Genomic DNA, 27513 nt, shown 5'->3' with positions numbered 1-27513 from the left:
TGGTATTATCTGGTGTTCTCATTCACATTAATGCAAATAGATCTGTGTCCTCTGAAACCAGAAGTTCAGGTGTCTTTGCAATACTATGAACAAAACATATGCACTTTATTTCAGCAAAAATGAGACATAGCAAGAGCATTTAGACTTATATAGCACTTCACAGTGCTTTACAGCCGTCTCTAAGCGGTTTACAGAGTTAGCATATTGCCCCCAACAATCTGGGCCCTCATTTTACCGACTTCTGAAGGATGGAATGCTGTGCCACTATGATATGCTAACAAGATCAACGCAAAGAATATTATTTGAGAGTTCTTGGTATTCCTAGAACAAGACAAAATCTGCTTGTTTATCTTATTTGAAAATAATGGGAACCCAACAAGGTATTTTCCTAGAATTTATTGGGCATAGGCCACCTTCAGCCTTGTAGTTTCAAAGGCGCTTTTTCAAAAGGCAACTGGACTGTTTTTTCCTTGAGGAAGAAGAAGATGTTTCACTTCTCATTCAAGTAGTTTTATCTAGCTCAGTGGTGGCGAACCTTTTAGAGACCGAGTGCCCAAACTACAACCCAAAACCCACTTATTTATCGCTGGGTGCCAGGTGGGCATGGCCCACTGGGTGGGTGTGGCTATGGTGGTCATGGAAGATTGGGTGGGTGTGGCCAAGGTGGGTGTGGTCACCTCAATGTTGCTCGTGGGGAGGGACACCTGTGGGGGGTGGGCAGGGTTGGGGGAGCTCCAGGAGGTCTCTGGCAGATGGGGCGGTAGGCAGGAGACTCATCCTGTGGGGTGAGGCGAGGCAGGGTGGGGGTGCCATTGTCATGGGCCAAGGCAAGGGCTGGGGCAGCTGCTGCCTGACACCATCGGGCCCCGCACACACAGGCCAGCAAGCGCATGGGGGCCAATGGTGTCCGTCAGTAGCTACAGCCTGCCAGTCCCTCGACAGGCGCACTCTGGGGCTCTGCAGCCCGTCACCAGCAGTTTAAAGAAGCCGCCTCCAAGATGTATGGTCGGCCAACAGCTGAGGAAGTGATGCAGTGGGTCATGCCTGGGAAAAGGAGAGCATGCAAGGCCAGGAGGGACAGGATGGGGGGGAGGGAAGCCAGCCATGCTGGGATACATTCAGCCACATGGGATCTCGGTGAATTAGCGGGTGGCTGGTTGAAGAGGGGCAGTTTCCACCTCCGAGGCATGGTGCGGGTGCCCACAGACAGAGCTCTGAGTGCCGCCTCTGGCACCCGTGCCATAGGTTTGCCACCACTGATCTAGCCCAACCATCCTGCCAGAACTGATGAAGCTTCTTGGATGAGAACCAGAACATCTTTTTCCTCAAGGAAAAACAGTCCAGTTGCCTTTTGAAAAGGGACCTTTGAGACAACTATGATCTGGATGACTGAGAATCTCCATAGGCCTTTAGCAGATCAAGCATCCAGCTAGGCCAGGGGTAGGCAACCTCGGCTCTTTTATGACTCATGGACTTCAACTCCCAGAATTCCTGAGTCAGCTATGCTGACTCAGGAATTCTGGGAGTTGAAGTCCATGAGTCATAAAAGAGCCGAGGTTGCCTACCCCTGAGCTAGGCTATATAATTCCAACATTGATTTGAACTTTTAACAGTAAAATTTCAATATTATATTTTCCCCCTTGTTAAATTGTTTGGGACTTGTTGGACTGAGCAGCATACAAGCGAAAGAAAACAAAACTGGTTATTACAGGCTTCTCTACTGAACAACTTTGCTGCAAAAACAGTCTTTGGAATAAAAAACGTAGATCTGTCCTTGAACTGATAATGACCAAAATAACAAAGTTGAGGTAGTTTCAGAAGAAATTATGGAAAAGATGGTAAAGAGTGTGAGTTTAAGGTTATGCTAGTTTAAGCATCCTAAACACCTCCAAAATAGGGTTGTTTGCTTTCAGTTTATCCAGTAAAAAAAAAAATCAAACCACTCGCTCTGAGAAAATCGACAACTCATTAACTGTGATACAACCCACCGCAAGAAATAATTTCTTAGCATTCTGGGAGGCTTTCAATCATCAGTGACCCAAATATTGTACATGCAGAAACTGTGAATACTCACAGGTGCCAGCTGGATCCAGCTTGAAATAGGTTTGGGCTGCTGGCTACAAATATGTCAGTACGCAGTTTTCCTAGAAGGGCCAAATTCTATCTGGGCAAGAAATAATAAGTAGGGTAAAGAAATGTGGTCTAAGTACCAGAAGGTAAAGTTCTATAAAGCAGCATAAAAACTATGATTCCAGGAAAAGTACAGCATAAATATGTGCAGGTAATCCTCGACTCGCAACCACAATTAAGCCTAACATTTCTGTTAAGTGAGACATTTGTTAAGTGACTTTTGCCCCATTTTATGACATTTCTTGTCACGATTGTCAAGTGAATCACTGCAGTTAAGTTAGAAACCCGGTTGTTAAGTGAATCTGGCTTCCCCCTTGACTTTGCTTGTCAGAAAGTTGCAAAACATGATCACAGGACGCCGAGACACTGCAAACCGTCATAAATATGTGTCCGTTGCCAAGTCTCTGAATTTTGATCATGTGACGATGGGGATGCTGCAATGGTTGTAAGTGTGAAAAACGGCTGCAAGTCACTTTTTTCAGTGCTATTTTAACTTTGGTCACTAAATGAACTATTGTAAGTCGAGGACTACCTGTAGAATATACAGGGTGTAATCAACTTGGAGCAAGAATATTTAGCTTGGGAGCGATAATTTTCATCAAATCTAAAGACTTGATGTATCCTATTTGGGTATCTGGGTGGTGTGGCAACTATAATAAAACTATTTCAAACCTTTTTAATGTTTGTAATTCGGTTTGCATCTTACAATATTCAAAGTGGAGAACAATAATTAAAACAGGGAATACATTTTTAAAAAGTGATGCATATCTAGAATTTCCAGTGTTTGTATACTTTTGATTTGTTTGTTGTGCTTTGAGGCCAGACGTGTCAAACTTGTGACATCACATGATGTCACGCAACATATTGGGACAGTTTTGCCATTGCTGTCGATGGGGTGGGCATGGCTTCCCCATGACGCATCCAACCCACAGGCCAGCAGTTTGACACCCCTGTTTTAGGCAAAGGCCTACACTTGGCTATTACACACAGTAGTAGGAATGGTTTTCCTATGGATCAATGGTCATTGCCCTTGCAGTAATTTACTCTCTGCTATAACTGCTATTAGCAATAGTGCTGCAATAGGATCACGGTTATAATATTTGGCTGAAACCCTTTCATCTTCAGAGGCAGCAAAAATCATGAAATGGTGCACTGCTGAAGTTAAAAAAAAATAAAACTCTAAAATAAAGGAAGGTAAAGCAGTAAAGGAAAAAATAGTGATTAAAAGTTAGTTTCTGCTGGGTTTAGAATGGGTGACATGTTAGGCTAATTTTACAGGTAGTCCTCGTTTAACAGCCACTGTTTGAAGTTGTAGCACTGAACGAATGGTAAATTATGCCTGGTCTTCAAAGTTATGGCCATAGTTGTTCCTCCATGGTCACGTGATCAAAATTCTGGCACTTGCAACTGGCCTGCATTTATGAACACAGCATGCACTTCAGCTACCACCCTATCTCACCCCATCTCTGCTTTTTTGGGGACCTTGCATTCCACTGCCACCTACCCCTGCTGTCTCCTCCTGCCCCTGCTGACCATTATCTTCTTCCATACGCTGCTGGCGAAGGATCCAGGCACTGGGTAAAGGCGTGACCCTAGGACTCAAGTAGCAAAGCAAGGCAGACCCTTCTCTGCCAAAGGGGGCTTGTTGGGTTTGGTTGGAGAGAAGGCAACAGGACAGAGCAAGTGGAGGAGAGAGGGCAGTGGCGTGGGCATTGTGTAGCCTTGAACAGTGCTGACATCTGCCACCTTCACCTAGGGAGCTGCAGGGCATGGCAGGGTTAGACAGCAGTGGTGGAGTGCAGGGCAGACAGAAAAGCAGAGATGGGGAGAAGATAGGTGGGTAGGAGGAGTTGGCGGGCAGGAGAAGCAGGAGATCCACACCTAACAATAATGCAATCTTTGCCTAACTGCTGCAACTGGAACTTTTGGAACGGCTGTCTTTAAGTGGTGAGGGTCACGTGATGTTAGCAGCAGAAATTCTAGTCCCAATTAAGGTCATTATACATGAGGATGATATATATTTAACAGTAGCTGCAGCAGACATTTTTGGGCCAAATCTGGGAAAATGCAAGAAAGATTGTGTTACCTTAATGGTGCTACTGTGCCTATGCACATCTCCTTTTTGATGCTTTGAGTATATAAATTTAACTTTGTACATGTTGTGTAGTGAGTTCTTCAGAGGCAGTAAGCGAGACAAGAGGTTGCAAACAGGAACATTGCTTTATTGAGGCAACAGGAACAGAACTGAAACAGAGGCTTCTGCGCAGCTACTTATATGGTTGGCCACTAGGCGGTGGCCAATAGGTTTAAAAGAACCCATTCCCACCCCAGAGTCAACTAATGATCTTCTTGGAGACAGCTAGTCTGTGACCGTTACACAGGCACACCAGTTGAGCAACCTTAAGCAGCATTCAAACAGACACGTGAAACAGTTCAAGTAAATCCCAATACATTACAGTACACATATAGTGGTGTAGTTTTTTTTCCACATAAAGGCTACCTTATGTCTGAAATGAGGTTTTTGAAATATATATGTTACATAATTCAATCTTGTAGCAGAATTCTCCCCCCCACCCCCGACCCTTCTATTTAGAGGTAGCTTTCACTTAATGACTGATCGCTTAATGACTGTTTGAAGTTACAATGACTTCAAAAAAAAAGTTACTTCTGACCCATTCCTGTGATGCATTTCAGGCACTTGCCAGTTAGCTTGCATTTATCACTGGTTGCAAGGTCCTGTGGTTACATGACTGATTTGTGACTTTCTTCCCCCAAATATCGCCCATTGGATATGCTCGATTCGTTTGCTTAACAACCATTTGGTTTGCTTAACAACCATTATAAAAATGGTTGTAAAATTAAGTGAGGCCTCTTGGTTAGCTGCTTAATGGTAGCAATGACCTATGACCAAAATTCCAAGCTCAATTGTGGTTGTAAGTCAAGATTACCTATACCAGGGGTCTGCAACCTTGACAACTTTAAGAGTTGTGGACTTCAGCTCCCAGAATTCTTCAGCCAGCATAGCATAGCTGGCTGAGGAATTCTGGGAGCTGAAGTCCACAAGTCTTAAAGTTGTCAAGGTTGCAGACCCCTGACCTATGCTATAGTAATATGAATTCCTCAGTCATTAGAACTTTGTATGCATACAGGAAATGAACTGTGCTTGGGAAAAAATATGGGAGTTGCTTTCAAATAAGTATGTATAAGATTGGATTGCTCATGTGAAAGAGCACTATTACTGTCCAGTTCTAAATACCTACTTCATATTATTATTCTGCACTTTTTTCCCCAATTATGAATTGTAACTTCATATTGGCTAATGATCTGTAATAGGCTCAGGCAGCCATCCAGAAAAAAGTACAATTCATAGGAAATGTGAATTAAGAGCCTTGGTGGAGCAGTGGGCCAATGCCTCCTTAAGTAACACCAGCTGCCTGCAATTAGTGCAGGTTCGCATCCCACCAGGCTCAAGGTTGACTCAGCCTTCCATCCTTCCGAGGTAGGTAAAATGAGGACCCAGATTGTTGGGGGCAATAAGCTGACTTTGTAATAATGCCGCTTGGGGTGTGTGTGAAAGCCCTAATAAGCAGGCATATACATAGAATGAAGGCTACTGCTAAGCTTGTAAGCCGCCCTGAGTCTTCGGAGAAGGGCGGGATATAAATGGAATTAAAATTAAAAATAAAAATAAAAAAATAAGACACTTTTTTGTTCTTTTGGCAAACTTTATGAAAAAAATCTTGACTATTGAGACCAAAGAAAATGCCCTCACGTGTGGACGGAGTTTTGTTTTTTTTAAAAAAATATTTTTCCCCTTTTCCTCCCTCTCTGCTTATAGGAAGGATCAACACCTTCTTTCTCCTGTGAACTGCTGGTATTTAGTGTTGACGCAGACCCGAAGAGAGAGCAGAGACCATGCCACGCTGAACGATATCTTCATGAATAATGTCATTGTCAGACTTTCCCAGATAAGTGAGGATGTTATTCGGCTGTTTAAAAAGGTAAATGCGTTATTTACTATATCTTCTCTGGCAACAGATGGGTCATACATAAAGCTGATTCAGTTTTGTGTTTGCATATCATACAGTATATATGGAAAAATAAGGATGAATGTTGATGGGACCTTTTTTCTGGAGGTTATGGGTGAGAAGAACGGGACTAAATGAAAATTGAACAAAATGATGCTGGGGAAACAAGAAAGAAGCTTTGAAGGATGAATTGTTCACTTTTTGCCTACTAATAAGGAAAATCTGCCTGGGCATGTCTTGTTCTATTAATGGACTTCTGTTTCTCTGCCGTGGACTATTCTGGATTCCTAAAATGTATAACATTTCCCTAACATTCATTTTTTGCTGGTCTTAACATATCCATGTTAACAAAGAGTACAGAGAAGAGCAACAAAGATGATTGGGGGACTGGAGGCTAAAACATATAGGGAATGGTTGCTGAAATTGGGTATGTGTAGTTTAATGAAGAGAAGGGTGAAGGGTGACATGATAGCAGTGTTCCAATATCTCAGGGGCTGCCACATAGAAGAGGGAGTCAAGCTATTCTCCAAAGCACCTGAAAGCAAGACAAGAAGCAACGGATGGAAACTAGTCAAGGAGAGAAGCAACCTAGAACTAAGGAGAAACTTCCTGACAGAACAATTAACCAGTGGAACAACCTGCCTCCAGAAGTGATGAATGCTCCAACACTGGAAGTTTTTAAGAAGAGACTGGCCAGCCATTTGTCTGAAATGGTATATGGTTTCCTGCCTGAGCAGGGGGTTGGACTAGATGACCTGCAAGGTCCCTTCCAACTTATTATTATTATTATTATTAAACCTCACCATGTGGATTGCATACAAATATTATATAATTGGTAAATAAAGGTAGAACATATGTTCAGTATACATCAAATGATAATATGCTTCCCTACAAAGTCAATTCTTGCTCAACGACAGACCAAGGAGTTAACTCAGAAAGGCAAGAGGAAAATCTAGAAGAGATCTGTACAACTTGTAGAAGGGAAAGGCCCACACTGATAAATTAAAAATCTTTGTGGTCTGCAAAGGAATGCTGGTGGGCTAATCAATGATTTGGTGACTAGAGGAGCATCTACAGTGTTGGAGCTTGTGGTCATGGTAAGCCATGGAGGCACTAGGCAACATGACTTTCAGGGCAGTGGTGGTGATTTTATTACTTTTTTTAAAAAAAGTCTGTGCTCTGTCCAAGGGTGCTCGGTAGGCTGCATGTACAGGACTGGTGTAGAATTTATTTTGGAGCATTCAACTATCAAGAGCAGGCATGTCAAACACATTTTGTTTGAGGCAACTTCTTATAAAAGAATTGCCATTAATTTGTTTTAATAAAATAATTTAAATCAATTTTTCACTTGATTTCAAATTAAATGAATTATATTGGTTGACAATGAGATTTTTTTAGTACAATTGCCAAATGCAATAAACTGGTTTTAGATATATGTTACTGGAAGGAAAAAGCAATCCCTGCTGCGTTACTGATCCCAGAGAAGCATTTGCATGTATGAAGGTATCCTTAGGGCGCCATAGTTATGGATGAGAAATATTGGTTGCAAAGTTGGCATTTCTGGATGTAATACAGATATTTTGGACTTATTTTTTTTTCTTTGCATGTTTGATATGTTTAAAAATGCATATGCTACTGACTACACTTATGCACATATGTAACATCTTTTGCTAGGATACATGATCAATGCTTGTCCAAAATTTTAATATACTGATAATATCACCAGAAATTATTTTAGCCTTTTTAATAAACGTTGTTATTGATGTTTAGCTCAGAAAACATCATATATTGTTATGTATATACTAGGTTAATTATTTAAAGACTGAAGTGCAACATAACTACTGTAGATTCTAAATAATCTATTTTTCAAAACACACAACAGTCCAAACAGTAAAAGTAAAGTCCAAATTAAGAATATTTCATTCTTAAGACTTTTTTAGATTCAAAATAGTTTTCAAGAGTGTACAAAAGATACTATTTTTTTTCTAGAATCAGCTAAATTAAACATATTACATTCTTTCCTGTTACCTTTGATTTCATTGCAGAGATGTTAACATAAGAAATAGATTATTTTGTTATCTAATTTACCTTCCAAAAGACAGAAGCAGATGAAAAATGTGAGGTTCTTTCCTGTTGGCTTTTTTGAATTAGCTGTTTTAGATTCTAAAAGTTTACTTCCTAAAGAAGTAATCCTGTAAATAATTTTAATGTCCTCCTCTAGTGCAGGCTCGTTTACGACTCAAGGACTTCAACTCCAGCATGGTTCAGCTTGGAAACCTCTCCCTTTCCCCTCAGCATGGCTGGCTCAGGATTTCTGGTAGTTGAAGTCCATGAGTCATAAAAAAGAGCCAAGATTGCTAGCCGTATAATAGGCTTAGGAAAGCCAGTAAGGGAGCTGGTTTTTTTTCCCCCTGCAAAAAAAAGGTGCCGGAATGCCGTTCTGAGCGTTCTATGAGAAAAAAAGCCCTGACATTATCTCTCTTGAGGTTGACATCTCAGTAGAGTTCACATCTCTGGAAATAATGAGTTAAAGCCACAGATGAAGGCTTGGTGGTTGTTGGAATAAGCTCTTATTAGAGAAATTTACCATTGTGCAAACAGTACCTTATATTGACAAACCTAGCCTTTCTTTCCTTTAATCAAGTATGCATTACTCCCAGTCTTTTCTTTCCTATTCATATATAGATAGTCCTAATTTAACAATTGGGACTAGTAAATCAGTCGTTAAGTGAAGCGGTTGTTAAGTGAAATCATGGCTATGCATATGATCTTACTTCAGCCTTCCTTTGCTTTATCAACATGTAAAGGTTTTAAATGCCAGGATTGTTTGCGAAGTTATTTTTTCATCACCATCATAACAGCAAATGCATACTAGATGTTAAACGAGGATCACTTGTTTTTGTTATATTTGGGTAGAGTACAAGAAAGCACATATCGTGGCTTTACCGCTTGACATTAAAATATCAGCAGGCCGAATGCTGGTCATTGAGGTCAAGATTTATTTACCATCTTTCAAACCATAAGCTTCCAAGTAGATACCTATGACAAAAAAGTCTTGATTTTATAAAAAAGAAATATTTTTATCAATTACTACATTCTGGGAACAGTTAGTCTTTTTAATTTGAAATTATACCCTATGTAGTTTTAATGATCTGCCCACTGTATTTTAAGCCAGGATGATTAACCTGAACTAATTTAACAAGAATGCAGCACACAAACAGAATTAGTATATTGTGTGAAAATTGTAGGGGATGGAAGTCACCTGACACTTCAAAATGATTGCCTGAATGAGGCTCTGCCCCTGCTTCAGTTAATGGAAGAGTATTTCCTGAAATATGTTTTCCAGGATTTTATACAATTTGCAGAAATTATGCTCAAATCCATTTTTAATAATATGTGCTATGAAATGGCTGGCTCCTTAAAGATTAGGAGCAGTCCTAATTGTTTTGCAGCTGTTGAATTTATCCCTGATTGTAAATTGGAGTAACATTTGGTTTCAAAAATGTCACTTTTAATTTCCTCCTTCAAGTTATTAACAGGTTGTGACATCTTGTGGGATAGAAATGGTAATAGCTGCTGATTTCCCCCCCCCATTGCAAATGGGTATTTTCAGTGTGTAAATAAAAACAGTTACCATAAACAGTGAAAGATATGAACATGTCCCTAATTGATTCGTGTGAGAATCGTTTTTTAGTTCGTGATGGATGGAAGGTCCATCACCTGCCTTTGTTCCAGGGAATACAAACATGAATTCATTCTGTAAGATTTTTTTTAGGCAGGGTTCGGGTTAGGGATTGTATAATCACATTATGAGAACAGATTCAATATATTTACCTTATGCAAAAGAGAATATGAGGAACACCAGGTATTCCTCAAATTCAACCATTCATTTAGTGACTGTTTGAAGTTACAACGGCACTGAAAAAGCGACTGTTTTTCACACTTTGCCTGTTGCAACCTCCCCATGTTCACATGATCAAAATTTGGATGCTTGGCAACTGGTTCATATTTATGACGCTTGCAGTGTCCCGGGGTCATGTGATCACCTTTTGTGACCTCCTTCCAAGCAAAGTCAATGGGGAAGCCAGATTCACTCAACAACCAAGTTATTAACTTAAGAACTGCAATGATTCACTTAACAACTGTGGCAAGAAAGGTCATACAATGGGGCAATACCCAATGAAGCATTGTCTGACTTAGCAATGAAATATGAGCCAGTTGCCAAGCATTCAAATTTTGATCACATGACCACGGGGATAAGTGTGAAAACTTAGTCATAAGTGTGAAAACTGGGCATAGGTCATTTGAACAGTCACCAACTATTCATTTGGGTTGTAAGTCAGTGACTACCTGTACTTTAATTGAGAGGTGACCTGAATGGATGTTAGACTAGAAAAAAGAATCATTCATACTATTGTTAGTACTAAACTAAACTAAAAGGATCTAGAAACTGAGTGCAGAATGACCTAAATACTAACAGCAAAAACCACAGTATTGTACAAGGCTTTGTTGCTAACCAAAGCTTAATGGCAGAAGTCTGAAATTACTTGGGAGATATCAGTTCCAGCCTAATTTTAATAACTGCATGGCAGAATTTAGCAGCATCCAAGAAGTACAATGAAATAAATCTTTAAGGTGATTTCCCCCCCCCTCTTGTTTAAAAATGTCAAATATAACTGAATATATTGGATAAGTAAATTTGTCAGCCTTTGGATAATGGTTACTGCCTGTCTCTTCCATTGCTGGTCTGTTGCATATGGATAGGCATCCAATCATGCAAAGTTACGAATCTTGTGATAAGGGCCTAGGAATATATGATGATTCTTGTCTTATCATGGTAGCTGATTAATCAATAACCCCTAGCTCTTCTCATTAGCACCGTTATAACAATATAGAGCAATCATTTTCTAATTCCTATAGTTTTACAAAAGAGGAAGGATGTAACATATAAGAAAGGTTAATAGAATATAAGTGGATTGAACTTTCAATCCATACTGGCAGAGTTTAAATGAGTTCAATCTCAAGAAGTATGATCTTGTCAGGATTCATATTTTCAATAGGGTAAAATGTGCTATAAATTTCCCATTAATATTTCTGGAACAAAATATTTCTAGCAAAAGTCTTCAAAAGATTTAGACAAGTGATATATTGATGACTCGGAGGGAAAAAATGGTTCGTTTAGTTCTGACAAAGAGCTATGAAATATTGATCTGTATTAGAATTGAAATGAAAATGGGCTGGACACATAGCAAGAAGGAATGATGGCAGGTGGACCAAGGCAGTCATAGAATGGATTCCATTTGATAAAAAGTGTCCATGAAAGAGATTTAAAACAAGATGGATTGATGACATCAGCAAATATTGTGGGCCCAATTGTCAAAAGAAAGCTCAGTAACGTATTGGTTGGAAACATGAGGAAGAGGCCTTCATCCTGCAGTAGATAGATAATGATTAAGATGATGATGATGATGATGATGATGATGATGATGATTTTATCTTTAATTGGGTAGTTGTTCCTGACTTTGAGAATCCATATTTTATTTCAGGGATCCCTAACCATGTTGAACTGATGTTTGGAATTTTGTGGGAAGATTTATATGCTTTTGCAAAATTGGGATTGTATAGAGCCAAATATATTCTTGGAATTAAGAAAGCTTGAATACCTTTTTACATACATGCATATGTGCACTCAAAGGAAATATAAAAAGTAAGGTGGGGACAGGGAGTTTATTAAGTGTAGTTGAGTTGCTCATGCATGGGAAACTGCGTTGAGAACCATATCCATTTTAATTCATATAATCCATTATTTCTATTATTTAAACAGACATCTTTTCTTTGTTTCTGAAAGTAGTCCAGCTAATAATTCATTTATTTTTATTTACTTAAATAATTTATATGGCTGCCCATCCCATATTGGTAACTCTCAATGGTATATATGGATTAAAAATCTAACAATTAAAAAGCAATAACCTATTAAGCCTAATGATACCTTCCAATCAAAAAATGACATCAACAACAGAGTTTGCCTAAACTCCAGAGTTAGCCAGGTCATCATCTTCATCATCACCACCATAAGTTAAATTTAAATTAAATTTATATGCTGCTTGACTCCCAGTGACTCTGCACGATGTTCAGGGTTTTACAAGAGGCTACCAGGAGCAGGGCTATCTGGATCTTTAGGAGAAAAATGTTCCATAAGGCAGGCACTGCCACATATAAGGTATCGTTCTGGATCCAACAAGGTGATATTGTTGAATAAAGGGGTCCCGGAGCATGAACTTCCTGCTAGATGTGGTGGGTTGAGCAGAAACAATAAGGAAAAAAAAATGATTAGCTATTCCTTGGATAATTCTATAATTGACCATAAAAATACTTCAGCTCTTGTTACCTAGCAAAAATAACTTTTTTTCTTCTTTCACAAACAGCATTTTGTTACTACTAGAATTTCCTGGCCTGCTTTCCTTCAGCAGCCATAAAGCATAACCTGTTTTATGATATCATAAGTCTGTTTTTGCTAGAGATGCCTGTCTCTAATAGTACAGTGATCGCATTGTGTTACTGTTCTGAGTGGAATAACATCCTATGGAAGCCATGGGTCAGACCAGAACTGCATAGTAGTTAGGAATGTCTACTGGCTGGCTTTGGATTTATGATTCAGGTCTGGAGTTTTATTACTATTATTATTAGGCTCTGGGGATTGGTTTGCTGATGGATCAGAGGGTCTCATCTTTCAAAAGCTGGGGCATTTGTTATAAAAACCTTTGCCTGAAAGACATGATTTATTCTCGGGCATCTAGCCTAGGGCTTTTCATTAGTTACCCTGAGCTGGTGTACTCAAACAGCATTTACTTTTCTGTTGATGGTGTGGCTTAGGGAGGTATAAACCTGTCTGTCAACTTCTTTATATTGTTTAGAAGTGAGACTGATTTGTTGAAATGGTCATGCAAAACTTATCACGACAAAGGGCCTTTGTCCTCTAGTGGTTGTGGTTTGTTGCTAAATAAAACTCCTCCCTAGTGCAGTAGCAATTATTTTTTTTATGAAAGGTTTATGGCAGAGTAGTTTTGAGAACTAAACACTGAAGCTACAAACTAGGAAACATCTTGGATCTTGGCAGTGAAAATATTTCTGTCCCCCAATTAGGAAGCCTTTCTCTTCCTAACATTATCCTTTTATAGAAAAACAAAAAGGCCCCGAAATTATTTGCAAAGAAACTGTCATGCTCACGGTCAAACAAGGCGTCCTTCGACTGATTTCCCCCCCCATATTTTATTTATGTATTTGTTTATTTAGATTACAGGCTGCCCAATTCCTCAATTACTCTGGGTGGCTTACTTGAAAAAAAAACAACATATAAAAATTGAACTCAGTAAAATAGCACAAATACCAAAACCAAATCAAAATAGATCATCTCCAAATCAAACAAAATGAAGGGGAAGAAAGGGCGGGGGTTTGTGTGTGCCACAATAACCCTGTCTCGTAAGTCCTCAAGAAGAACAAGTAGGTTTTTGATAATTTCCTAAATGACTTAAGGGTGGAAGCCACATAAATTCCAGAGGGCAGGTATTGCAACAGAGAAGGCATGCTTTCCGCATCCTGAAAGATGGCATTCTTTAATCAATGGGACCTAGAGTACATCCAGTCTGCTGGACCGAACTGGATGGGCAGAGACCACTAGAGGTCAGGGGTCCTTCCAATTGCCTGCTGCATGAAGGGCTTTGAAAGTGCACGGCACACTGAAATTAACTGGCAATCAGTGAAAAAGCAGCAAGCTTATATGTGTCTAATATACAATGGATCCCTCACTGCTGTTCTGCTTTGTTCTGGACTATCTGTAACTTCTGGATGGTCTTCAAAGCAGCCTCATGAAGAGTGCATTATGGTAGTCCAAATGTGAGGCAAACAGGGCATGAATAAATTTCTGAAGGTCGTCCCAGTCCAGGAGGCCCCTGCAACGGACAAACCAGATGCCCTTGTGCAAAACACTGTGCCCACAGCTTCCACCTGCTTAATGAGCAGGAACTGATAGTCTAAAAGGGTTCCTAGATTGTGATAAGTCTCAAATGGGGAAATGCAACCCTTCTGAAAGTCAATAATGGAATATTTTCAGATCTGGTGGAGCCTCAAACACAACATATTTATGGAGAATATATTGTATGCTTCTCCCAATTTTAAGTTTCTCTAGCTTGCTTTCTGACGTGATGAGTATTTATTTTCAATAACTCAGTGAATGATGATAAATGAAAATATATGTATATGCTGGCTTGATTAAATCATTCATTTTGATTATGGATCGATTCTTTTCATGTAAATTTTTCTCCATAGCATATATTCTATAACAGGGATAGGTACTGTATGTATGATCATGGAGATGTTGATAGTTTTCATCCACCGCATCCTAATTCTATTGATTGTAATGCTGACATTGTTTTGGAGTAGTGATTTGGTTTTTAGATTCAGGACTTTTTGACAGAAGTGGGTTTCTTGGCACGTGTATACACATGCACCTACGCATACCTGTGTGATGAAACTATGGTTCATTGGATTATAGTACTCAAATTTTATTGGCTCAGGAATTCTGGGAGTTGAAGTCCAGGAGTCATAAAAGAGCCAAGGTTGCCTAGCCCTGTCCTATGCCAAGCATTGAGAATGCCAGGACGGAAAGCAGATTTCCCTCCTTCATGTAAAAGCTACCAACAATGAGGGACTTACATGGGAGTGGGAAGGAGAAAGGACAGGGTTGGTTGTTTTTTTTCTTTTCTTTTGTGTTGGTTTTCCCCAGTGCTTTTTTTCTTAAAAAAAGGTGCTGGAACTCTCATCTTGTTAATCTTTTATTTATATAATTTTATTTATTTATTTATTTATTGGTTTATACTCTTTGGTTGCGCTGTGCCCTGTTTGCAACTCTGCTACTTACTGAGAGAAAGTTGGTGAAATGGCTTCCCAGGGGCACAAAAGGAGGAAAGATTGCTGAGAAGTGCACTTACCTGTATACTGGCATTGTGAAGATTCTGGATTTCCCTCTCAGCCTTCCTATCCTAGGAAGATTTAGCAGAGATTGACCAAAAAGTTCATCTCAGGTCTGAATTCCCATGCAGTGAAAAGGAGAGGGCTTGGAACTTCTGGTTGTAGTTATCCACGTTTCTGCACACTGAGATAATCGGCCACTTATACAAATACAGAGCCTATCATGCTTTTATATTTATATGAAACAGATACATCACCTGAAAATTTAGGGGAGAAAAAATTGTGTATATATGTATTTTGGTTCTTACTTTAGAAGCATTTGGCGTGTTGCACTGTCAATTGTACTGTCAATTATATACCTATAAATACATCACTCGTGACATAATTTTTGGAATGTGTAAAAAAATTTGAACCAGCCCAGAAACTCATTTCCCATTGTTTGTGTATATATAGAAAGTAAACCCTGATTGCCTTTTTCCGATCCAGCATAATGAGCTAGAGGTTCAGCCTATGATAATTTGAACAGAGTTTGAGTCGCGATAAAGAAAATCAGCCCTTTCGAACACCAGACTTACTGTCAAAGGACCCTGAGGGAGATCAAAATCCTGTTGCGTTTCAAGCATGAAAATAGTATTGGAATCAATGACATCTTTCGGGCTCCAACTATTGATCAAATGAAAGATGTCTACATTGTGCAAGATCTCATGGAAATGGATCTTTACAAACTCTTAAAGACTCAACATCTCAGCAATGATCACATTTGTTACTTCCTTTATCAAATTCTGAGAGGACTGAAATACATCCATTCAGCCAACGTATTGCACAGGGACCTCAAACCGTCCAACTTGCTGCTAAACACTACTTGTGATCTCAAGATATGTGACTTTGGTTTGGCTCGTGTGGCAGACCCAGATCGTGACCTAACAGAATACGTAGCTTCTGGTTTCCTAACAGAATACGTAGCTACGCGTTGGTACAGAGCGCCTGAAATCATGTTGAATTCTAAGGGTTATACCAAATCTATTGATATTTGGTCTGTAGGCTGTATTCTGGCAGAGATGCTATCAAACAGACCCATCTTCCCAGGAAAACACTACCTTGATCAACTCAACCACATTCTTGGAATTCTTGGGTCTCCTTCCCAAGAAGACCTGAACTGTATAATCAATGCGAAAGCGAGAAATTATTTACTTTCTCTACCATATAAAAATAAGGTTCCCTGGAACAGATTATTTCCAAATGCTGATCCCAAAGCTCTTGATCTGTTGGATAAAATGTTGACTTTCAACCCTCACAAGAGAATTGAAGTGGAAGAAGCCTTGGCTCACCCCTACCTAGAACAATATTACGATCCCAGCGATGAGCCTGTAGCAGAAGCGCCTTTCAAATTTGATATGGAGCTGGACAACGTGCCGAAGGAAAAACTGAAACAACTAATTTTTGAGGAAACTGCCAGATTCCAGCCAGGATACAGATCCTAAATGGCATAAGGGTACATCTAAGTGTTTTAATCTTAACTATGTAAAATGGACACACTTCTTTTGTATTTAATGTAACCATTTGATAACTATTAAATTATTATATATGATCAAAAAAAGAGAAGAAAGTAAACCCTGAAATAGATTTGGAAAGAGCAAGGACTTTGATTAAATGGAAATGTTGCTAAGCATAGAACTGTTGAGTTAATTTGCAGCCGTTTCTTCTGTTTTTCTTTTTATGTGCTTATGATTTTTTTACATTGCATTTTAAAATCAGCTAAATTGAATAGGAGTAAGATTGTGACTGAAAGAATACTAATTCTGAAATATAGTAAATATCTTTAACAAGTGACGTTAAATTTAGCTTTAGTGCAATTTGCTTGCTTACTGTAGCTAAAACTGGAAATTATATTTCTAAAGCATTAGGATGGATCATTGAAAAGAACAAAGATTTAATATTTATGATTCAAAAATATAAATGTGTGAGAAATATGTTTTAAAGACCTTTGCAACTTGTTCTCATATATACCCTGCCAACAGAATAACTAAAATTATGAAATTTAGAATCTACCAAGCTTCCCTCCCATGGACAGAAGACAGTCCATGGGAAATGTGAATCAGTAATCCATAAGCATGATAGGCTCTGTATTTGTATAAGTGGCTGATTATCTCAGTGTGCAGAAATGTGGATAACTACAACCAGAAGTTGCAAGCCCTCTCCTTTTCACTGCATGGGAATTCAGACCCGAGATGAACTTTTTGGTTAATCTCTGCTGGATCTTCCTAGGATAGGAAGGCTGAGGGAAATCCAGAATCTTCACAATGCCAGTGTACAGGTAAGAGCACTTCTCAGCAATCTTTCCTCCTTTTGTGCCCCCGGGAAGCGATTTCACCAACTTTTTCTCAGTAAGTAACAGAGTTGCCAACAGGGCACAGCGCAACCAAAGAGTTTAAGCCAATTAAGAAAAAGGTATTCAAATATTTCCCTCTCTTTTCCTTTTCTGCTTTGAGTGGTACGCCTGCTTTTGGGGGGAAAGCAGAGGCATCTATTTCTTGCTGCCTTTCCAAGTCGAGGCCCCTCATGGGAGAGGGCGCGGAAAAGACAAATGATTCCAGGAAAGACCCGGCATGCTCAGGGTTGCTATAGCAATGGCCTCCTCGTTGGAATTCACGGCAGGGCCACGCTCTGACAGCGCAGCGGTTTGACATTGCTGCAGGCTGGATGCTAAGGTCGAAATTGACATTTAGTGAGGTTAGGGATTCCTCTTTTCCCCCCCAGGAGTCGGGAATCAGCAGTCACACGTTTCTACAAAGGTGAGGGAACAGAACACAGTGGAAGCGTGCATCGCGTTGAGGGCCAGGCACTCCAGGGTGGCCACTTAGACACGCAGGGCGAGGCAACGGTGGTGCAGGTCCAGCACCGGGTAGGCCACCAGCCTGGCTGACACGGGTGAGCACAAGGAAGGAGTCCACATGGACTCCGCAGAACCCACTTCCCACTCCTGGTCCTCACTTACCTACTTGAGGTGGTGTAGTTGGGCAGCAGGGAGGGGTACAAAGTTCCTGCCAACTCTCCTTTGCTGCAGACAACTTGCCTGTGCAACGTTTCCTAGCCGGGTCTTTTGGCGGGCTCAGCAGCATTTCCTATTGGCTTTCGAAAGCCAGTAGGGAGTAGCACAGCTTGTGCAAAACTTTTTTTTTTGTGCAAAAAAAAAAAAGGTGCTGGAACGCCATTCTGAGCATTCTGTGAGAAAAAAAGCCCTGGTTTTCCCACTTTTGTTTACTAAAAGTCACATATGTAGGTGTATATGTGAGGAATGTGCTCATGGCATGGGTTAACAGCACTCACAAAAAGGGGAAAAAGAGCATTTGTAACTGTTAAACAGTTTAACATGGGGGAGGGATTGAAGCACCATCTATAATAAATATTGAGATTTGGGGTATGATATCTGTGTGGTGTCTTTATTTTCTTGGCCACTGAACAGCAGTTGCAAACTAAGTGTTTGAATAGAGATAACAGGAGGGGGCCTTTTTCCATCTGCTTGCAATTTAAGAAGCAAATGTTCTCCTTTTTTTAAGGCTGGAATACATAATGGAATTGCAAGCTTCATCCTTTACTTGTATGAATTTCCTTCATCCTCCATTAGCATGACTGGGGATTATGTTATCTTTGCTAGTCCCCAGTTAAGGGAATAGCAATGATAACATAACCTTTAATTCAGAATACAGATTAATGGATTTATACGAGAAGAACACATTTTTCAGCGTGGAATGAAATATCAAATAATGTTTTCTGTTCAATCTGTCAAAAAAAGGCATGGAAAAATGTATAGATGTCTGAATTTTAGCCAGCCTTGTTACTATATTTAATTTATTTTCCAACCATACTTATGTGCCACCCAGGTCAATAACTCTGGGCAACTCAATCAATTTACTTGGTACAAGTCTAGAAATCATATCTGGCTGTATTAATCTCTCCTGCGAGGATAACATTTGTCAAATGTGGATGGAGCATTTGTTATATAAATTTTAGATACAAATTAGTATAAGCAAGTAGGGATTGTATGAATAATTGAAACAAGTTTAAATCCAAACAATGGCAACAAGTGTTTTATAAATCTATATTTTGCTGGAAATAGAATAATTTTGGCTTCTGGAATGAAATTAAAATTTTGCATAATCAAAGCAGAAATTGTGTATGTGTGCATTATAATTATAATTTTTGGCTTCTTGAATGAAGTTAGGGTCTTGGTTGCACAATTGATGTACTTACCTTGTGTCACCATCCCGCAATAGTACAATTAAACTGTTGGGTTCTTGTTGCTTTCTGAAGTTGGTATTACCAAACTAAGTAACATCAAGGCATGAAAAATGAAGCTTGTATCTAAAATACATAATTTTTGATATATTTTATTCTTGCTAGACCTGTATCTTTTGCTCATCTATATTCTTGCTTTGCCTTCATTTCTGCTTCCTAGGTGTTTTATTTCTGCTCATCCTAATCATTGCAGTTATATTTAACACATTATGCCAAGAATGTTCTTAGGCACTGTGAAGAATATAAACAAGTCTTTTAAGATAACTTTTACAGATTTAACCTATAGTGCCATACAGTGAAGCTGCCCTAATTTTTAACCAGAAAATTCTTTTATGCATCAAGTACCACTGATAATTTTGACAGAGAAACTGGATCCCAAGGACATAAGTAAAATGTCCGTTTTCCCCCAAGAACATAGTTCTGGCATCCTCTTGTTATATTTATCATTGATGGAAAAATCTGAATGCTTAAAGCTTGATGACTTCTCCAATGCCCTGGGCATTTTATGACACACATGTCACATCTAGTTCTTCAGCTTCCTTATCCTGCCTACAGTTTTGGCAGCATTAGCAGCATTGGTGGGGGGCTGGGGCATTGATGTTATGGGGTGCGGGCCACCATTGGGGCATCCGTGGGGGCGGGGCGGCATCCCTCCATAACAACTCCAGTTTCTCCTTGGCTCCTTGGGAAAATTAATTGCCCACCCCTGCTATAGCCTGTGGACATTTACATGAGTGGTCGAGGTTCACTGCTTTATAGGATCAATGCTAATCCTTGTTTATCTGCAGCTTCAAGAATGTTGAAAGTGCAAGTTTTTCTTTTCTTTACAGCAGATCTTGGGAACTTTACATATTCAGCTCTCTGTTTTCATTTTGTGTTGCAGAGCAAGGAAATTGGTCTTCAGATGCATGAAGAACTCTTGAAGGTTACGAATGAACTCTATACTGTGAGTAATTTTACCCTGGCATTTGTGTCATAACACTCAGGAATAAGTATACATGACGACATGTGTATGTGTGTGTGTGGTGGGGGTGTCTACAGAGTTAGTATGATCTGTTTTGAAAATTTCCAGATATATTTCAAGCAATTAGGATTCATCAGGGAAAAGGATGCTAATTATACCAGAATTGTATTTCAATCCTTAAAACAGATTTTCTTCAATATGATTTGTGGATCAGTCTGAAATTGTATCATCTATTACAGTAAAAGATGGGAGTGGCGATTTTATCTTATTTCTTAGCTTTATTTTTCCAGAATGTTTTTCTCGTTGGGCCAATTCTTTTTTCCATTGTAGCTTTTCTGATGTTCTGGCACTTAGTAGCAATACTTTTCTTTTTTTAAAATAGCTCTTCTGACATGTTTACAATTTGGTCTACCATTGTCTGTCCTTGATTTTAAATAGTTTTAAATATCCCTCCTCCTCCTCTAACCATATTTGTTACTTATTTATTGTCAGCACTGGTATGTTGCTATTCAAAAGTAGGTTTCTTAGAGTGGCTTATAATACAATAAAATGTTGGTAAATATTAGCAATATTGAAAATACTGCAATCAGAAGAGTGATGTAAAGTGTCTTTAGATATATTGTATACCTGCTGGGTGGTAAACAACTTAACTATAGTATTTTAACATAGTATTTTAACACATGGTGGGGCAGTTTGTATTCTGAATATAAGTTATTTGAGGAAACTAAAGTAGTGGATGGGAGCCAAGGAAAGAGCTGGTTGCACAGATCCAGCGGTCAGACCAGTTCATTTTTCATATTTTGCAACTTTCTTAGAGATGAAAATCACATGTAAATAGATCAAACTAAGGTCTTGGTGAGACTTCCTGGTCTTTTGTAATGGATTTAAGTGATCCAAAAGGAAGTGATCCACAAGAAAGATACGTTTTGTAAACCAAAACTTGGAATATGCAAGTAATGTGGTACTTCTGAGATCCTGATGCAGCTGTAAGTAGCCTATGAGAATCATTGTTTAAAAAAGTGGAAAAAGAAAATTCAAAAAAGTTAGAAATCACAAATAGATTATTCATGATAATCTACATTCAACAGGGCATCTTACATTCATTTAACAATCTTTGTTTGCAGTTTACAGTATCCTTTTGATTATAGATATTCAAGCAATACATTCAAAGTTTTTCCTTACAGTTTAATTCAATTTATAAACCAGTTTTGACTGATATTCCACCTGAACAATGCTTCTGTGTAACAATTATGAGCAAAATACACTGGCCTAAAATTTTTGTGTAGCTACAAAATTCTTAAACCTTGTCAAAATATCATGGCTTTATTAAATATTCAGGCATTATTGCTTTAAAGAAACCTAGTTAGCAAACAGAACAGCATTTTTTAGAGATTTTTTAAAAAATGGTTTTGTATATGTGAGAAAAAAAGGAATGGGGATTGTAATAAGATAACTGAGTTACAGTTCAGATTTATGCATGACTGTCACAGCTGGTTTGATTTTTATAATAGTCCATTCACTCAATAGGATACTCTAGTTCTTGTGCTATATGTGGCATATTTTTCTAAACAGAAAAATTGGTTCCTAAATCATGATTTGATGTCAGGATGCTTGAAAAATAAAGTGCTAAGATATTTTTAGGTCTTGTTTAGCGGCTCGGTATTTAAGGGCATTAACTGGGAAGATGTTACCCTTGTCTTAGACAAGGAGAATGTTTTCTGTAGAAGGAAAAAATTAGTAGCAAGTGGAGGATTGGATCATGGATTGTATCATGGATTGATGAATTATCTCAGGCCTGGGTTTTTGAACCACACTGTATCTAAGATAGCAGACTCTCAACTTAGATTCACAGTTGCTTTGTATGTTATCTTTTTCATGTCACTATGCGTTATGAGAATGTAACATTTTTGTTTGGGAATTACCTGGTATGCTGTGCCTACCTGAATTTTGTACGCTTCTGTGGAAAAATGTGTTTCCTATTTCAATTTAATAGGATGATTATGTGAAATATTTGCATCATAGGAACTAGTGTATATTATTCAGGGCCTAAAGTATCTAATTATGATGCATTGCCTCAGCAACACAAAATAATATATAGTTGATGTTTGTATTTATTGTAGAGAAAGCACACCAAAGGAGACAAAACGCAATATTCTTTACTAGGGATCTTCTTAAGAATAGATAATGAGTATTAAAACTGTACTTATAGCTCTTGCAGGAAAATATTAATTGTGTGGAGAAAACCAGCATATGTGCATACTTCATTAGACACCTGAATAATGTAATAGATTATAACTCAAATCAACTTTCTAATCCAGTGCATCTTGTCAACTTGAAAATGTGTGGACTTCAATCCCCAGAATTTCCCAGCCATTTCTGATTGGAGAGCTCTGGAAGTTGAAGCCCACATATCTTCAAGTTGACAAGATTCAGAAAAGCTGGTCTAATCTAAAATGAAAAGACCCCAGAGGAGAGTCCAAATGTCAGCTAAGGCACATCCAGCCAAGTCCTTTAGAACATTGATTGAATTCAAGTTGACGAGTAGATAGTTACATAACATGAGGTGCTCTAAGCCAAAATGTCCTGTTTCGGGGTTTTTTTGTGTGTGTGAAAGATTCTGCCAAAAGCTACTGCAGCATAAAAAAAAATGCACTTACAAAAATTTGTGTGCAGTTATTTAAAAATGGTTATCTTATGTATTCTTTCTTTAATTTTATTCTATTCCCAGTATCTTGTCTGCTGTATAGAATACTCCAGTAAGACATATTGCCACCTTAACATGTTGTTTTGAAAATAAAGCTTATTTACATATTTGAAAAAAGCTTTTGAGCCTTGTAAACTTTGCTGAAAAAAAAAAGAAAATTATGCCTCCATTGATTGGTAGTTTCTAAGTCAATTTGAGAAACAACATTTTGGGAAGATTGATTTACTCCCTACCCTTATCCCAAAATAATGGATTCAAGAATCATATGCATTCCAAGGATCATGGATAACCTAATGCTCTTCTTTAAAGATTAAATCTATTACTTTCAACCGACCCTGGATAGCAGCCAGAGAAGACGATGTGACATTCCCTGTAATAGTGAAATTAGGTAGCCCATACAGCCTCAATTAATAACTTGTAAGTGCCATTTTTTTTAAAGGAAAGTTTCTCGTTGACCAAGGCAATTCCACATCAAGTGTATTACAGTTGACTAAAGCGGATGTTACTAGAGTCTGAACATCTAGATTCTTTTTCTTTTTTTTCTCATTTGTATGTATTGTGCATCATCAAGACTGGGAAGGCACACAGAACCTGTAAAATAAATAAATACAGTATCACTTAAGCCTGTGAGCCACTGATTTGTTAATAACCTTTTATTACGGAGTTCTTACAAATAGCAAATATCCATGTGGAACAAAGTCCGCATAGAAGACAGCACATAGATATATGTAGAAAGCTATAATAGAAGCTGTAATAGACTGGAAAAGTGCAACATTTGTATTTGTGTTATGTATTGGAAAGATACCAAGACATGAGAAGATATAGGTTCTTCCTACCTAGACAATAGATTTACAGCTACTTAGACGAAACAGGAAACTCTGTATATTCTCCAACTACTTGCTAGTTGTTAAATCAGAGGAAAGGAAGACTGGAGGGCATGCATGTGTATTGCTGACTTGCTGACAGTGCTGAAGAGTGAAGCGTGTTAGAGAAGGAGATAAAGTGTATCAGTTTGTCTAAAGAAGACTTGTCCAAGAAGAAAACAACATTGGACAGCAAGGATGAGACCTGAATTATTATGGGACGGACAGCAATAAGCAGAGTCTGCCAAGAGCTATGTGCAAGGAAAGGAGAATCAGTCTACTATCTGAAATAAATTGAGGTGAACTATACTTCCAAATGATTCACCCATATATAATTGGTCTCTTCTATAGTATGAACGGATAGACTAAGACTATGTAAAGAGTACTGTGAAAATGAGAGAAAAGATTAAAAAGACTTTTCCCAGAATTAAAGGAGCAGAGTCAGAAATAAAAGCAGAGATTACATGTTATATGAGCTCAGTCCATCAAGCTAATAGCAACATTGAAAACTCCATAAAAAAGGTAATAGGCTTATAGAGAGATACCTGGTGTGTAGATTAAATTAGGTATAAAAATAGGATTAAGTCTTTATGTTTGTAAAATTTAAGGCAGAAAACTGATTTAAAGTATTAATATTGCTACTTGCCCCGATATACCTTTCTAAATTATTCCTCTGCAGTTTCAAACTAGGCTTGTCAAAGAGTTTATCATGTGAATAAGGATCAGTAAGGGTTGGCGATGACCTTTGATAAAATCAGATTTTGCAAGATAAGTGACTGAAGATAATAATCTCTGCAGTCTTCATGTCAGGGTTGCAATCAATATTTGCACATTAACATTTAACAAAAAACCTGGATGATAGATTGCACAGACAGCTGGATCCTTATTTGTCTTAAAAATCAAAATTATAGGAGCTTCACTGAAGAAGGCTAGAAAACTTTATTAAAAAATGTATAATACTAAATCTTTAATAATAGTGGGACAAAGAAATACATCATTATGCTACTAAATAGGGTAACAATCTGGTCAGGACTTTTCTTGTTTTTATAGATTTAATGGCATCTATAATTTCTTTTAGCCTCTTGTTCATGTGAAATCTTAGGAAGTGCTGTATTCTATAAAAATAATTAATTTTACTCGGTTACATTGAACTCAGTATTATAAAATCAAGGTTATTTTTTTAAAAAGCTGATTTATTGAGTCAGAATAGTTAAATACTTTATCCTTGATGTCTTTATAGTAGAGATAATGGTTAGTAATTTACCAGGTCTTTGATCTCACTTGCTAAATCTTTGCTTTATATGGCTATTCTGTTTCAAGTATAAAAAAGAATTAAGTTCCTGTTTAATATACATAAAAGCATATAATTCTGATGTACTTTGCCTTGCATGTATGCTCAAAATTTTCTTAACATTTTGTCCGCATTTTTTGTAAATAAATATATCTTATAAAAGAATGGGATTATTCTTTTTATAGTATGATAATTTATACACATATACTATAAACGTTGTACACTACATATGTTAATGCTGAGTAATGCCTATATTACATTTATTAATTCATCCAAGATAGCAGGAAAAAAAATCAGATCAAGAACTGCTTTGATGTGGAAGTGAAGAAAAGACATGTTTCTGTTGTGAAAGATTTAAAATTCTCCACATCCACCAAATTAAAACCCAGTGTAAAAGTGTGCAGCATTTTGCATGTATGAGTTAGATTCAGGTTGACTGGTATTCCAGACTAATAAGAGATTTAGAACTTGATTGAAATCTTTGACCATTTTCATCTGATACACAGCTGAGGTTAAAAAAATCTTTGTAATCTAAAATAAAGTTCTTCCCCCTCTCTCTTTCATACATATACACATGAAAAACATCTACATAATCTATATGGAAAGTTAGGCCCCTTTTAAGGGTCATAATGCACATTAAAACCCTAAACATAATATTAAAAAAATTCTGGGGGGGGGTGTCTCTTATTTCTTGTACCATCACAGATCCTGAGCACTTATTAGCTAGCCACCATTAATACACCTCCATTAACTTTTGAATGAAAGATGCATTCCATGTGCCAACGGTTGTTCTTCCCTCGTCTTAGGTGATGAAGACCTATCATATGTATCATGCTGAGAGTATCAGTGCTGAAAGCAAGCTGAAGGAAGCTGAGAAGCAGGAAGAGAAGCAGTTCAACAAAGCAGGGGACATCAGTGTGAACCTGCTGCGGCATGAAGATAGGCCTCAGCGCCGCAGCTCTGTTAAGAAGATTGAGAAGATGAAGGAAAAGGTGAGTAGGACGACATGCTTTCCATGTGGCGGGCTATTGGCAAAAATGAACTGAGGAATATACTGTTGGGATGTTGCTGATGTTTCTAGTTCTTATCTCACCCATTTCACTATTGATCTATCTCCTGTGGATACATGAATAGGGGATTAAAGGAGAGTAGTAAAGTGTGGTGTCCAGTGCATTATGGGCTATATTGCAGTGGTTGGGGAAACATTATGTGAATATATAATACAGTGTTCTACAACACAGCAGATGTAATACTCTGTGTTTCATGCTTAATTTTATTGATTAAATTGTACACCGCCCAGCGCGTAAATAAATCATGAATGAATGAATGAGTAAATAAATAAACAACTAATTAATCACATTATCGTAAACAGCATGTAACTGATCAGAGGCAATAAAGTGTCTAGAAAGCCTGTGTAACATAGTGGTTAAGATGTTAGTTTGCTACTGGAGAAAGACAGGTCTCCCTTTGGTCATGAACATTTATTGTGTGACTTTGTGCTATTCTTTTCTCTCTGTCAGTCTAACTAACCTCACAGGGCAGTGGTGGCAAACCTGTGGCACGCGTGCCAGAGGTGGCACTCAGTGCCCTTTCTGTTGGCACGCGCACCACGGCCACCAGCAGCAGGTCCATCAGGCTGCCACTGCCGCCCAGAGCAGGAGCCCCGCCCAGCACAAAGGAGGCAAAGCAGCCCACTAGCAAGCTCGAGTAGAGGTGGTAGAGCAGAGGTCACCAACCACTGTCAATTGGTGGACTGGAAGAAAAGGGAGGGGAAAGCATTTTACATGCGTGTGTCCGCGCATGGGGCCGTGAGCATGCATGCACTGCAAATGGGGCGGGGCTAGTGCCTGCGTGATACTCAACTAGCTCTTCCCCATTCTTACGTAGTGCAGTGCCTTGTATCTACACCCCGTGGCGTGGCGGTGGCTGTTTTTGTGCCTTGCAGAAGGGTGGCCCATTTTTGCACCCCTGGTTTTTGCGTGCCAGAGGCGGCACTCAGAGGTTCCCCCCTGAGAGCACCACAATGCTGATGCGGCCCTGGCACTTTGCGATAAATAAGTGGATTTTTGGTTGCGGTTTGGGCACTTGGTGTTCTGTACCAGCCTACTACCAGCCCTGCAGAAAAGGCAGGGACAACCCCTTTTACAAAACGGCAAGAGGATGGAACTAAGGCTGCCAAATTTATTAACATAAAACAGAGCAAACAGAGCCAAACAAAACACGAACCATGAAACAGGAGCTATTCAAACGGTTGCCTTCAGCAAACCAGC

General features: G+C 38.6%; 2 protein-coding genes across 2 annotated transcripts in view; both read left to right on the top strand.

Annotated features, from left to right (window-relative positions):
• SRGAP3 (SLIT-ROBO Rho GTPase activating protein 3) overlaps nucleotides 1-27513 on the top strand; it is a 205769-nt gene that overhangs the window by 105754 nt on the left and 72502 nt on the right. Inside the window, exons 3-5 of the mRNA XM_083357001.1 lie at nucleotides 5969-6131; nucleotides 20305-20367; nucleotides 26050-26235. Of these exons, the coding sequence (XP_083213127.1) occupies nucleotides 5969-6131; nucleotides 20305-20367; nucleotides 26050-26235 (412 nt within the window). The remainder of the gene's footprint in view (nucleotides 1-5968; nucleotides 6132-20304; nucleotides 20368-26049; nucleotides 26236-27513) is intronic.
• On the top strand, nucleotides 13867-16611 carry LOC310633379 (mitogen-activated protein kinase 1-like; the record flags this gene model as incomplete). The annotated part of the gene is given in 3 exon segments (XM_083351081.1): nucleotides 13867-14051; nucleotides 15625-15655; nucleotides 15659-16611. Coding segments are annotated over 3 exon segments (1164 nt in total). The 3' UTR covers nucleotides 16607-16611.

The sequence above is a fragment of the Vipera ursinii genome, assembly GCF_947247035.1.
Source record: "Vipera ursinii genome assembly, chromosome: 2".
In the NCBI taxonomy this organism is placed as follows: Eukaryota; Metazoa; Chordata; class Lepidosauria; order Squamata; family Viperidae; genus Vipera; species Vipera ursinii.
The sequence above is the reverse complement of the archived record's forward strand: the minus strand, read 5'-3'. Positions and strand labels throughout refer to the sequence as shown.